Raw genomic sequence first — 13,252 nt, 5'->3', positions numbered from 1 at the left:
TTATGTCTTGCTTTTGATGGCCTTTGCTCCAGTGTTTACATTTTTTTCTTTATACCCATGTAATATGTATGTAGATATACAAACATACAATTTGCCAGCTGAGAATAACACACACTGTGTGTCTGGTAAAGTGAGCTCTAGTCCACAAACATTTATGGACTAGAGTCCACAAAAACTCTGAGTCTTTGAGGGAGCAATCCTGTTCAGATTGACGGTCGCCTCCAACCCCAGGGGTGACTGCCTATCCAGTGCAGGGTGGGAGGAGTGGTGAGGAACGGATCTCCTCTTTGCTCCCCCGGCCCTGCTTTTGCGGCTAGACAGCTGATTTTGGCTGTCTAGCCGTGTGTCCTCAGAGCGTGGGAAGTGGCAGCCGGATGACACATTGGATGTGTCGTACTGGATTTCCAACTTCCCCGCCCCGTCCCTGGGAACACCCCATTTTCACTGCTCAGTGCTGCTGTTAGGAGCGTGGAGCGCGGGTCCGATCCATGCTGCCTACAAGGCAGCATGGGAGGGGGTGGGTTATCTGGGAACTGACCTATCCTATGGCCATCTAGCTGCTGACTAGTGGCCATAGGATTGCACCCTAAGATGCCACTAAACACATTGTTGTTTTCCCTTGGTATGGGTGCTGTTTTCTAGATCACTTACAGCCAATACAAATGGAAAAGTAGAAAACTGCTTTTGAATTCACATGCAAACACTTCACATGCAAAATTAATGTGAAAAATTAATGCAAAATTAAGTTCCACTAAAATCAATGAGATTAAGATGGTGATGTAAAATCATTTATGACTGTAGCCAGTGCAAAGATTTACCCTTGCATACTTCTACTGCCATAAATAGGATTCTGGACAAAGAAGTGTTGAGCTAAACTGCCATGGGATATTGTGTTTTCCGTGTATGGAAATCCAGCTTTTCCCTAGGGGCTGAAATAAGGCCAGAAGCATTCATTAATCTTATAACCCACTGTATGTTATAATTTTATTAATGCAGATCTCCTGCAGTAAAGTGTATTGATCTTCTCTGTGGCTTTCCTTTTTGTAATGAATCAGTTTGTTTCATACGCAGCTAGTTCAACAAACTTTGCTCATGACCTGGCTTGACTCTGGAATTCTAATGCTGTGCCTGATTGTGCCAAGTTATTTAGTGTTTCTGTGATAGAGGCAAATATTTTCTTAGAGCAAGGTTAAGACAAACAATTTGTCTGTGATCAGAGATATTTTTGGATTTCAACTTCCAAACCTTTTATGGAGGCAAAAGTAAGGATGGGGGGGAAACACATGTTAATAATATTAAGTAGCATGCTAAACAATTTTGAATGATGCTTCTTATACATTTATTTCAGGCTAAGTACAAGCTAGACTGCATTTGTATTGCATCTAACAATTTAAGATTTTTTTTTTTATGTGTAAGAAACGTTGAATTAGGCCAGTTGTACAAACACTTGAAGTGAGTACAATCACTTCTGAGGGCGCTCTTTATTGTTATTACCCAGATTGGGAAATAAGGCAAGATTGAGACGACGCTGCGGAAATAGTGTTCTCCTTTTTGTGTGTGTTTCTCTTAGGGCACAATCCAAAGCATCTTTAGACAGAAAAACGCCCTGCAAGTCCCAGCATTTCCCAGCCATGGTTGGCTGGGGCATGCTGGGAACTGTAGAATGTTTATCTACATAGGGTAAACATAGGATTGCACCCTTAATATATTTTCCAGAGGGGATGCTGGATCAAACCCAGCAGAGTTTTCTGGAGTCTTAAGGACTAACAGATCCAGTTCGCCGGATTCATAGTGATAACGGGCTCCGGAGTTCCAAAGCTTATGCCGATGCAATCCGTCAGTCTTCAGTGAGGTGCCGCAGGACTCTTTGTTGTTCTTAATTTCCAAGTCTTAACTGAATAATTCCTGCCAGGGCAAGCCGTATGGCACTTTTTATGGGGTTTGCTGCCTGAGGATGCTTGTTATTCTTAAATTAATTTTATGCTGAGAAATCACTTTTCGAAAGCGGTTAATGACATTCGCAAAAAGAGACGGCAGGCAGATGTTCCCACCCGCCCACATGGCGATTTCCCGGCTCCCTCCCCTCCCCTTGGCCCCGCCTCTTGCGGAGGTCTATCACCAGGCCCCTCCCCCTCCCCGCTCGGCCCGGCCCCGCCCTTGGGCAATGCCTCCCGCTGCCCGCTCGCGCAGGCGCAGTGGGCGGTCCCGTGCCCGCTGCTCGCGCCGGCGGAGTCTTGCGCGGAGGGGCGAGGTCCGGCTGGGAGGGCGGCGGGCGATGGAGGTCGTGGGGGCGCAGCAGCAGCAGGGGCCCGCCGGGCGGAAGAGGCCGCCCAACCGGGAGAGGCCCGCGGCCGAGGACGATGCCCTGAACCAGATCGCGCGCGAGGTGAGCGGCGGTGGGCGGGGCGGCTCCCTCTGCCCGCGGCGGCGCCTCGCCCGCCCTGCTGCGCGCTCCCGAGGCGGGCGCGGGGGTCGGCGGGGGCAGCCGGCTGGCGCGCCCCCCTCCCTCCCCAGCCCCGCGACCCCCGCTCCGCTGCCGGCGTGGAAGCTGTCAGGTGTCACCGCCCCCCGCCTCCCCCCCCCGCACGGGCTTCCGGGGAGCAGGCAGCGCAGCGGGTCCGACTCCGATCAGCGGCGCGGGCGGGGAGGGGCCTCCCAGCTGAAGTGGAGCACGTGCGCGCCCCGTTGGTCGCGCGGCTGCGTGCGCGCCCCGTGGAACGCGGCGGCCAGTGGCCGTGGCGGGGTTCGGGGGAGCCTCCGCGCGGAGCGCTTCGTGTGTTGCGGGCACCGCAGCCTGGCTCTCGCGCTCCGCGCCTTTTGGCCCCACCGCGCACTCCCCCCCCCCCAGTTTGTACCTGTGTATATATAATCTGCCAACCGATGATGATACTGCATACAGCTGATAGAGCAGGCTCTAGTCTACAAAACCTTATGCCACGATAAACTTGTTGGTGTTTAGAACAACACGTCTTGTGTCTACACAGAGAGAGGGAGTCTTTCTGTCATGACACAACTTAGTTCTGCATGTCAAGGGTCAGAAAAGACGCGAGAGTGAGGTTCCCAACTTCTGAACTAGCTCCTTTAGCTCCCCCTTTAACAGCAGTTCGATCTGCAGCAAGTAGCAGGTGATGACGTTTAGCTCTGTGCTAAGAAAGCCTTCACTTGCTGATTTCTCTCTATCAAACCTCTGTGGATGAGCAGGTGTGTTTTCTGGTGAGTTGACAACCTCAGGAGGAAGAAACCTATCTAAAACTAACCGCCTCCGCCAACAACAGACCACCAAGCCTCCAGAGCCAGAGGGCTTAGTGCTGTCTGCCACCCTTGCTTATCCTTCCCCTGTGCTCGACTCAACGTAGTACATACTGTGGGGGTGGAAAGGAGAGAAAGATGGAACCTCCCCCTCTGGCCTCTTTCCCAAAAATGGTTATGCCCATCTCCTCCTAATAGATTCTGAGACTGTAGTTAGCAAGCCAGCCTGATGTGTGTGTCTCATATTGTATCTCTCTAATTTGAGTGTTATTGTAACTTACCGGCTAGGAAAATGAAAATTTGTGACGTCTTTCTGTTATATGCCGCTATGCCATTGTCTGTAGCACCTATCTTTTCAGTGGAGCTCATTATAGTAGGATATTTGGCCTATATTTGCATATATGAAGTGCAGCAAATACTCAAGCTTTGGATACTTTATCTGATAAGATCTGTCTTAACGTCTCCAGGAGTCTCCTGTAATGGAGTGTTAAGAGTAATTTTTAAGAGTCAGTTGTTTGTAATATGGATGGAGGAGCAGTTATGCTAAAAACACACGTAGCATGTCAACTTGGTTGTTTTTAGAAATGTTGAACAAAGATGCTTTGTTTAATTTTCTTTGTTGACTAGTAGTGAACTACAAGTAATTATAGGGCTTCAGATAAAAGAGTGGGCCCCTTCTAGTGAAGCTGCAGTAAAGAGAAATAGAAATATACTATTTAATCAGTGTTTTTGTTTCTTAATGGTAATGATGCATTTGTGTACATGTAAATATTTTGGTGAATATATCCACGGCGCTCTATTCTAGGTAGCAACTTAATTGTAGGAAAAAAGCTGGTAAGACAAAATTTATAGAATTATTCAGCATTGGTTAATTGAGGGATCTTCTGATTTAAATTGTGTCTGGGATTGTAAATCTTCCAGTAAGACAACGTTCCAAGGCACAATCATGTTTATATAACATTGCCTTGAAAGAGTCAAGAACAGAGAACGTTAGGGGTTTGCTTTTAAATAGCGGTTAAATAGGCTTTTATCATGGATCTTTAACGAAGTATAATTAAATTAGGGAGATGTTAGTTGCATTCAAATGGAACACCAAAGTATAGTTTGGTGTTAGGAGCATGAGCAGCTGTGAGCCTTGGACTTGCACACTCCTTCCACTTCCTCAGTGTGTGAGATTAGAATCTTCTGTTTGTGGTTTGCATGAAGCTTAGTTTGCCATCAAACCTAGATTAGACATTGCCCACAAACCAAGATCCCACACCCATGGCTTGTGCAAAGCATAGCTTACCGGGTTTGGAAAAAATGGGAAAATATATTTGAAGTCAACCCCTTTTTAAGAGTCCTAGAGGCCAGGGAGGTGAATGTTTATTTGAGGGCCCTTCTTCCATCTCACTGGACTGTATCAATGCCATTTTGCTCCTCAGCTGGAGAAAACAAATCAAATATGCATAGAATCCTTTCAAAAACCATCTGTATTGGACAACAGAAGCAGTATGTTAAGATTTTATGTCTCTAAAATTGAAAAACAAAAACAAAAACAAGCTGTGTTGGATACAGCACTCATTCAGTCTTTCTGCATATGGGATCCTCTTTTCATGTTTCATCAACTAATATAAACATCAATACAGTTAAATAAAATGTTTACATATAATACAAAACTATATTCAGGTTACTGTAAATGTTTTATTTTTCCACTTTTCTTGGCAGCAAATTCAGATACGAAATTATCAAAACTAATTTCTCTCAGAAGATGCCATTCTGTAGAGAGAATAATTAATGACAGTCTTGACTGCAGCATTGTTGACTGTACTTTATTTTTTTAATAAAGGATAATTTGGAGAATGAAATGGGCAGAATTAGGTGAATGTATGGTAACATTGGGAAAGCTTCAACACGTTTCTTATTGTATAGTATCTTCAAAATGCTTTGTGCAGTAGTCTCAGATCCATCACAACCGTCTGTAGTCTCTAAGATGGGGATGAAAAGTTTTAGATCGGAGGACAGAGGAACTTGAATATCTTTTGGGTCAGCTCTCACTAAAGCTTCTGTATCCCTTTCCAGTGTACCTTGATTTTGGGAAGAATGGGTCCAGGAAACCAAATAAAGTCACAACTTCTGCATAAGCAGAGAAGTTTATCTAAGAAACTGTAGAATGCTTCCACCCTGAACGTGTGTCTGCCAGCTTGCAGTCACTTTTTCCATTTGGGAAAATGTATTTGTGTCTCCATGCTATTGATCTTTCTAAGGTGTGCCTGATTTAGTCAGTTCATAGCAAAAGGTCATTAGCGTCCCATAGTGGAGTTAGTTTTGTGATTTTTCCCATTACATTTAATTAACTCAAGTGGGTTCTGAAAAATGGCAACAATGTGGCAATGCCTGTCAATCATTGTTTATCAGTGTTGATGTGGCTGCCTCCATATTTGAGGCCTAGGGCAATTGGCCCCATTGCACCATGTAAAAAGGGACCTGCGCCTGCCTCTTTCCCTTTCTAACAGACTTTTTGTTCTTTTAGGGCACAATCCTCTGCATGTTTAGACAGAGAAAACAGGTGGCTGGGGAATGCTGGGAGTTGTAGGCCTTTTCTCTGTCTAAATGTGCATAGGATTGCGCCCTTAGTTTGGTTTTTTGGTATGGTATGGCTGTGTTTGTGCAGATATAGACTAAAAACAAAACTCGGTTAAAATATTAATTTTAAAAACTGTTGGTTTGACACAAATTAGAAGTGGAAGCTCTGTGCACGTGGAAGAAGGGAAAGAAGGACCTCATAGGTTTGAGGCAGTTACTCAGTTGCTCATAATAAGAAACCATGGTGTGGTGTTTATATCTGGATGCAGCCAGTACAGGCCTGTTTACATGGTTGTGAGCAGGGCTGAATAGTGTGCAGGTTCTCTAGCAGGTAAAAGCATGTGCTTTCTGATTTTGGCATGTCACGTAATGAGTGATCAGTTTCAGGTACTCAGAAGTCACTCTACTGCTACTGTGGCTGTTACTCCCCCGAGAGTGTACAAGTTTCCAATTTCCAGCTATTTTGAGCAAGTGTAATAATAGCTGTGGTAAGGCAGTGATGATCTGAATGCATTGTTCCCAAACTTAGCTGCTCCCTGTGGGTTAGTGAGAGGTCAGGTAGTTCTAATATATGGCAACATGCGAACATGATCTTAATATTTGTCTTCTAGAAATTATTAAAAATTGCTATAATTCAAAATGCCCATATTTATTAATGCTGAGATCTAATCCTGGTATCACTTCTGCCAGTAAGGAAAAGTAGTACCTGAATTGCCCTTTACACTGTAATCCTAACCAAGATTACATAGAAGAACAATTTATTTAAAATATAAATAAATATTCTACAAATAGTATGTATTTGTAGGTAACCAACGTAACTTAAAACAATAAAATACACCAAGGGTGCAGTCCTATCTAGATAGGCAGCCGCCTCTGAACTCGGAGGCGACCGCCTATCCAAAGGAAGGCAGGAGAAGCACAGAGGGGATCATTCCCTCCGCGCTCCTCCTGTCCTGCTTTTTCTGCTATACAGCTGATAGCTGTCTAGCTGCAGGAGCATGGAGCGGGGAAGGAGGCTGCTGTATGTCACATAGGATGTGTTGTACAGGCAGCTATGCTCTCCCTGCCCCAGAATGCCCCCAGCCATGCCCCTGTCCGGCCGCTCCACATTCCTCTTGCGAGTGTGGAGGATGGGGCTGTTCTGCGCTGCCTCTGAGGCAGTGCAGAAGAGGGGGGGGGTCAGTTCTCCCGGAACCAACCTCGGAGCACGGGCTCTGAGGTCAGTTCCAGATAACAGCGTATCCTGTGGCTGTCTATCGGCCATAGGATTGCTCCCTAATACAGTTACTAAAATATCAAACAAAGCAGCAGCAAAGTAGTAACCTAAAAAACTTCTCCAAATGTTCAACGAAATAAAACTGCTTTAACTTGACATTGGAAGAAGCCGGTGGAAATTATTTTGAGATATGCATTCCTAGGGGTACAACTTTTATGTGAATGCTGTGCTGAAAAATTCAGTTGTGAAACATTTTGGTTGTATTCGGATGTAACACCAAACAATAGGTTAGTGCTATGTGAATGAGCCTTGGACTTGTGAACTCCCTCCATCCTTCTGTCTCTCTGATACTGCTGCGGGGTAGAGATCGAAAGCATCTGTTTTCAGCTAATTGTGGTTTGCTGTTCCATCGCATCTGGGAACTGTGGTAGCTTTTATCAATGTTTTTTCTAAACGAGCCAGGATCATAAAGCATGGTTTGAAGTTGGCTTGTTCAGACAGACACTTGCCTTGAGGTGTGAAGAAAAGGGCAGAAGAGGGTGCTTGGGAGACAGCGTGAAAATGCATGCCTCTGCAGCCAGTATGGAAATGCAGGCTACTACCGTTTTATCGGGTCAGTAACTTTTGAGGGCCTATTTATAAGGTAGGTTAAATCGAAGCAGTTTGTTCTTGTTTGGATGAAACAAAGTGCCCTTAGTTGAAAACAGATACTTCCAATTCCTTCATTGCAGATGCATTGGAAGAGGAGAAGGGAAGGGGGTAGCAGGGTTGTGCACATAATACAAACAATAGTTTAGGTAGGGCTGAGGAAACTCCTTCACCCAGAGGGCCTCATCCCCTTGCGAGTAACCTTCCGGGGGCCATGTGCCAGCAGTGGATGGGGCCAAAGCCTGATATGCATCCATTCACCCCTGCCCCCCCCCCCTCAAATACATTAATTTTCTCTCTCATGCAGCAAGCTTGAGAACCAATTGCATTGGAACCAATGGAAAGCTTTTTTCAAACCAAATTGAAAGAGCCAAGGATTTGGGGTCAGGGTGGGGGAGGGATGTTGCCACATGCAGGGAGGGATGAACTCTCGTCCCCAGCTGCAGCTAGTTAGTTTTGAAAAAAGTCTCCCATTAGCTCCAGTAGAAGGCTTTTCTCAAGCATAACTACCATGAGAGGAGTGGGGCTGAGAAGCGGGATGTGGTCTGGTCTGGGAGCCCCATGGGCCACCATCTCCATGTAACCTGACGTGAGCTCTTTGGAAAAAGATCAGATATTCATGTAATAAATGCGGTATAAACTGACTTCCTCTACAACTATTAACTTTTACTGGGTATTGTTTGGAGTAAGATATAGAATAAATTTAGTAAACTGTATACAGTTGTTTCATGAAAGTAAGCCATGTTGTACTATAAAGAGGTATGCACAAACTGTGCCAAAGATTACCAGCTTGTCCGAATTGGTGAAAAATACCAACCCGGTACTAATACTGTGGCAATTAATCTTCTCAATGTGAAAGCAAAACTCATTCAATGGACCTCCTGAAGAATATATTTTCTTACCTCTGTAGAAAGGCCTGATATTTTATTTCTCATGCCTAAGGTTAAGAGTAGAAGCATAAGAAACCAATATTTCGTTTGAATGTAAAGAACCTTTTCTCATACAGTTGATTTAAAAATAGGGCATTAGATCAAAATGTTCCATCAGTCACACTTATCGCCTTGTATACACTAAAGAACCTGAGTTGAATCCAGGTTCTGCCTTCTATAGAGAGTTGTCTCCACCCAATTTGGGAGGATCTTCCCTCCCCGCACTTTGAAGCTCACTCCATTCAGTGGGGTCCCCAACCCTTCTAGTATTTTCATGGGACTAGAGGGGCTGCCATGGGGAGGAGGGACAGGGACACCAGCCAAGTTGCACATACCTAAATCTGGATCCAGCCCGTTGGTTGAAATAAATTAGAAGTTATTCACCGTTACGTTTGTTCGTTATACTGAACAAGGCCCACATTACCACAAACGGTTCACATTCTCATATTTCCTAAAGGCTGAGGCTCAGCTAATCACACATCACAGTTCTTATTGTTGTGTGAAATATGTACTACATGTTTTACCTTCTTCCAAACTGTGCAACTGACTATTTTCCTTAACTGTAGCATATAGCTCATAGCAATTCAAATTGTACTGTTTTCTTTGCTAGGTTTATCACAGAGAACAGAGGGATTTGTAACTTCTGGAGAATTTATATGAACAATTTCCATTCTTCCAGTTGTTTATCCTAACTTGTTCTGAAACTTCAGAGGGTTAAGCTCTAACAACTATTAGAGTTGCTATGTTTAGAGAATGCTGATGGCTTTGACAGGATATGCTAGTGTTAGTCCAAGTCTGTATTAAGAAGCAGTTTTTTACCGAAGTTTGTTTTGTGATACTTCCATATAGGGTTTTCTTCTGAATGCATGATGCATATAAATAAACTGGTTTAAACCCAGGCTTTTTATAATACATTGTTATTTGTGTACATTGCAAATAAATACAACTGTTTAAATGCTGGGCACCAAAAAAATTCAGAGAGTTTATGTACTTCTGGTCTTAATATGTCTCAGCTACAGGATGTGAGAGCAGTTTTAAAAAGGAAATAACTATGAACAAATAAGAGGAAACTGTACAGGCTATTCATGTTGCACAAAGTCTTACTGCATCAAGTTCCAACATGCAATATTCAGAAATTGTGTTTAAGTGGGGAATTTCTATTCCAATTTATTCTGATATTAATTTGTAAAAATTAGGGAAAACAAAATTGAAGGGTCTTTTTGTGATATAAATGAAGGCAATTGGGTTCGAAATCTTTGTAAAATGAGAGAACATTAGCATATTTGTTTTTAGAGTATTTCTTGGTGTATCTACGTGAATCACCAGTTATTTAGGGCCATATTCTTAAGCACACACATGTGGCAGAACATCAGAAGAAGACAGAATTTAGAAGAAATTGTAGTAATTTCTTCTTAACAATTTTGTGTCTTTATTATTGCATTATTGTGTCTTAACACTTGGCTTTCCATTTGTTAGGGTGAAATAGTAGAGCTGGCTAGTGTTGGATTTATCCGCTTTTATATACTGTCACAAACCAGTAGTGATGCTCATTATTCGGAAGGGACTTAAACTCTCTGATAGAGCATGTGCTTTGCATACACAAGATCTCAGGTTCAACATCTCCAGTTGTAAGCATCTCATGTAGCAGTGCTGGGAAAGCCTGAGACCCTAGAGAGCCACTGCCAATCTAAGAACTACTGGTCTAAAGCAGTATAAGGCGGCTCCATATGTTCATAGAATCATAGAATTGTAGGGTTGGAAGGGGCCTACAAGACCATCAAGTCCAACCCCCTGCTCAGTGCAGGAATCCAAGTCAGAGCATCCCTGACAGGTGGCTGTCCAGCCTCGTCTTGAACGCCTCCAGTGTGGGAGAGCCCACCACCTCCCTAGGTCATTGGTTCCATTGTTGTATTGCTCTAACAGTCAGGAAGTTTTCCCTGATGTTCAGCCGGAATCTGGCTTCCTGTCACTTGAGCCCATTATTCCATGTGTCCTGCATTCTGGGATGATCAAGAAGAGATCCTGGCCTTCCTCTCTGTGACAACCTTTTAGGTGCTTGAAGAGCGCTATCATATCTCCCCTCAGTCTTCTCTTCTCAAGGCTAAACATGCCCAGTTCTTTCAGTCTCTCTTCATAGAGCTTTGTTTCCAGTCCCCTGATCATCTTGGTTGCCCTCCTCTGAACCCTCTCCAGTTGGTCTGCATCCTTCTTAAAGTGTGGTGCCCAGAACTGGACACAGTACTCCAGATGAGGCCTAACCAGTGCGGAATAGAGGGGAACTAGTACTTCCCGGGATTTGGAAGCTATGCTTGTATTAATGCAGCTCAAAAGAGCATTTGCCTTTTTTTGCAGCCACATCACATTGTTGGGTGATATTCAGCTTGATCTACAACAATTCCAAGATCCTTCTCGCTTATAGTGTTGTTGAGCCACGTATCTCCCATCTTGTAACTGTGCATTTGGTTTCTTTTTCCTAGGTGCAGAACTTGGCATTTATCCCTGTTAAATGTCATTCTGTTGTTTTCTGCCCAGCTCTTCAGTCTGTCAAGATCACTTTGAATTTTGTTTCTGTCTTCCAAGGTATTAGCTATCCTGCCCAATTCTGTATCATCTGCAAATTTGATCAGCATTCCCTGCACCACCTCCTCCAAGTCATTAATAAAAATGTTGAAGAGCACTGGGCCCAGGACTGAGCCCTGTGGTACCCTGCTTGTTACCTCTCCCCAGTTGGAGAAGATCCCATTGATAAGCACTCTTTGCATCTGATTCTGTAGCCAGCTGTGGATCCACCTGATAGCTGTTTCATCTAGCCCACCTTGAGCTAGTTTGCTCATCAGGAGATCATGGGACACTTTGTCGAAAGCTTTGCTGAAGTCAAGGTATATGATGTCCACAGCATTCCCACAGTCCACAAGGGAGGTTACCTGATCAAAAAATGAGATCAGATTCGTCTGGCAGGATTTGTTCTTGACAAATTCATGTTGGCTTCGAGTAATCACGGCATTGTTTTCAAGGTGCTTCCAGATGGATTGCTTTATCATCTGCTCCAGAATTTTCCCAGTGATTGATGTCAGACTGACTGGTCTGTAGTTCCCAGATTCCTCCTTTTTACCCCTTTTTGAAGATAGGGACAACATTAGCCCTCTTCCAGTCATTCGACACTTCCCCCGTCCTCCATGATTTCTCAAAGATAATACACAGTAGTTCTGGGAGTTCTTCCAGTTCTTTTATTACTTTAGGGTGCAGTTCATCTGGCCCTGGAGATATGAACTCATTCAAAGTAATTAGGTGTTCCTAATTAAGTTCATAGACTGACTTGCTTTTAGATTACTAGAATTCTTGTACTGTTCCTTTTGCAAATGCCTGCAATTCAGTTTCGTTAACAGTTCCTACATGTACATTCTGCCTACTTCCAATAGTTTGCTGTCATAACTGTAGTTTACAAAAAGTGAGTTGTGCAGTAAAAACAAAATATAATGAAAAAAAATATTTTGATTAACTGGTTGCTTGGTGGTAACAGCCAGTCATACTATGACTTTGTGGCGAATAGAACTGAAACAGTAGTGATTAAAAGAGTTGGGCAGGGTTACCATCTCATCCTCCCAGGCTTTCACAATTAGTACTCTTGTACAGTGTTGTATTTCTGTTGTTACACACTCTCTCCACCCCCATCATCACTTCTGTATCTTATGTCTCTCACACACAGGAGGGACAGATTACACTTCTTGAGTCTAGCTTCATGTTCTTATGTATAGTAGTACAAAACACATTTTGCTCTGCATGGACTTTTGGTGCAGTTTGGTAATGTGGTGATATCCCAGCATTCTCTTCTTTGCTTACTTGAAGACTCCATTATTCCTCCTGAGTGGATCAGCGGCCAAAATGGTGGTTCCTGGATGAATAATAGCCATCTTCTTTTGTCTTCAGTTACAGATTGGAGAGGGTGCTGAAGGCCTTACTCTGGCATAACTCACACATGCTAGACCCAGTTCTGATACAGTATCTGAGACATTTTTTACTCCCATTGAATACACTAAAGAACCTGAGTTGAATCCAGGTTCTGCCTTGTATAGAGAGTTGCCTCCACCCAATTTTGTTGGATGATCCCAAAACCCTGAGGTAGGCCTGGTCTACCCATGCAAGAGTTAGTAGAATGGGTTGCACCATTTGAGACTGCAGGTGGTGGATCACATTCTTGAATGCTCCACCAGGTTAAACCTTTTCTGCAATTAGAATATTAGCATAGCAGGTAAAGGCTGGATTGTTTTGCTGGGAGGCTTTTGTTTTTTTACATGAGAGAGCATCCACACTGGTATCTTAGATATTCTCTGGAGATATCGTCCATTCTACCAGCTCAGTCTGTTGAAAGTGTAGAAGAGACCTTAATGTTTCAGCTTTCTGCACTTGGATTATGAGCCGCTTGTTCAGCATAGTGTGTCTCTGTGGAAATATATTCATAGCTGCAGTCCTCTGGCTCTGTCTGAACATCTTATTTATACACAATAACCCTGTCTTTCATGTTCTGTATGTCTTAAGCAGACATCTTACCACAGCTAGAGCGGATTCTTGAACCCTCTCTGATCCCATTTGTGCGATCTCCAATGTTAGGCTAAAGTGGCAGTTCTTGGGCTAATTTAGATCTCAG

The 13,252-nt window shown here is 43.8% G+C and overlaps 1 protein-coding gene across 8 annotated transcripts in view; it reads left to right on the top strand.

The window, feature by feature from the left end:
- The first annotated feature begins 2,188 nt into the window (after positions 1-2,188).
- Positions 2,189-13,252, top strand: part of LOC146358776 (uncharacterized) — a 147,545-nt gene continuing 136,481 nt past the window's right edge. For 7 of the 8 annotated variants that reach the window (XM_084819605.1, XM_084819659.1, XM_084819641.1 and 4 more), the window contains exon 1: positions 2,189-2,386. In XM_084819605.1, coding sequence (XP_084675731.1) covers positions 2,276-2,386 — 111 coding nt within the window. In that variant the 5' untranslated portion in view covers positions 2,189-2,275. The remainder of the gene's footprint in view (positions 2,387-13,252) is intronic. The other variant, XM_084819670.1, reaches the window with a different exon arrangement.

Source organism: Heloderma suspectum, chromosome 1 (genome assembly GCF_057233095.1).
Source record: "Heloderma suspectum isolate Gila_16-S chromosome 1, 16-S_ref, whole genome shotgun sequence".
Taxonomy (NCBI): Eukaryota; Metazoa; Chordata; class Lepidosauria; order Squamata; family Helodermatidae; genus Heloderma; species Heloderma suspectum.
This window is presented reverse-complemented; position numbering and strand designations above follow the sequence as displayed.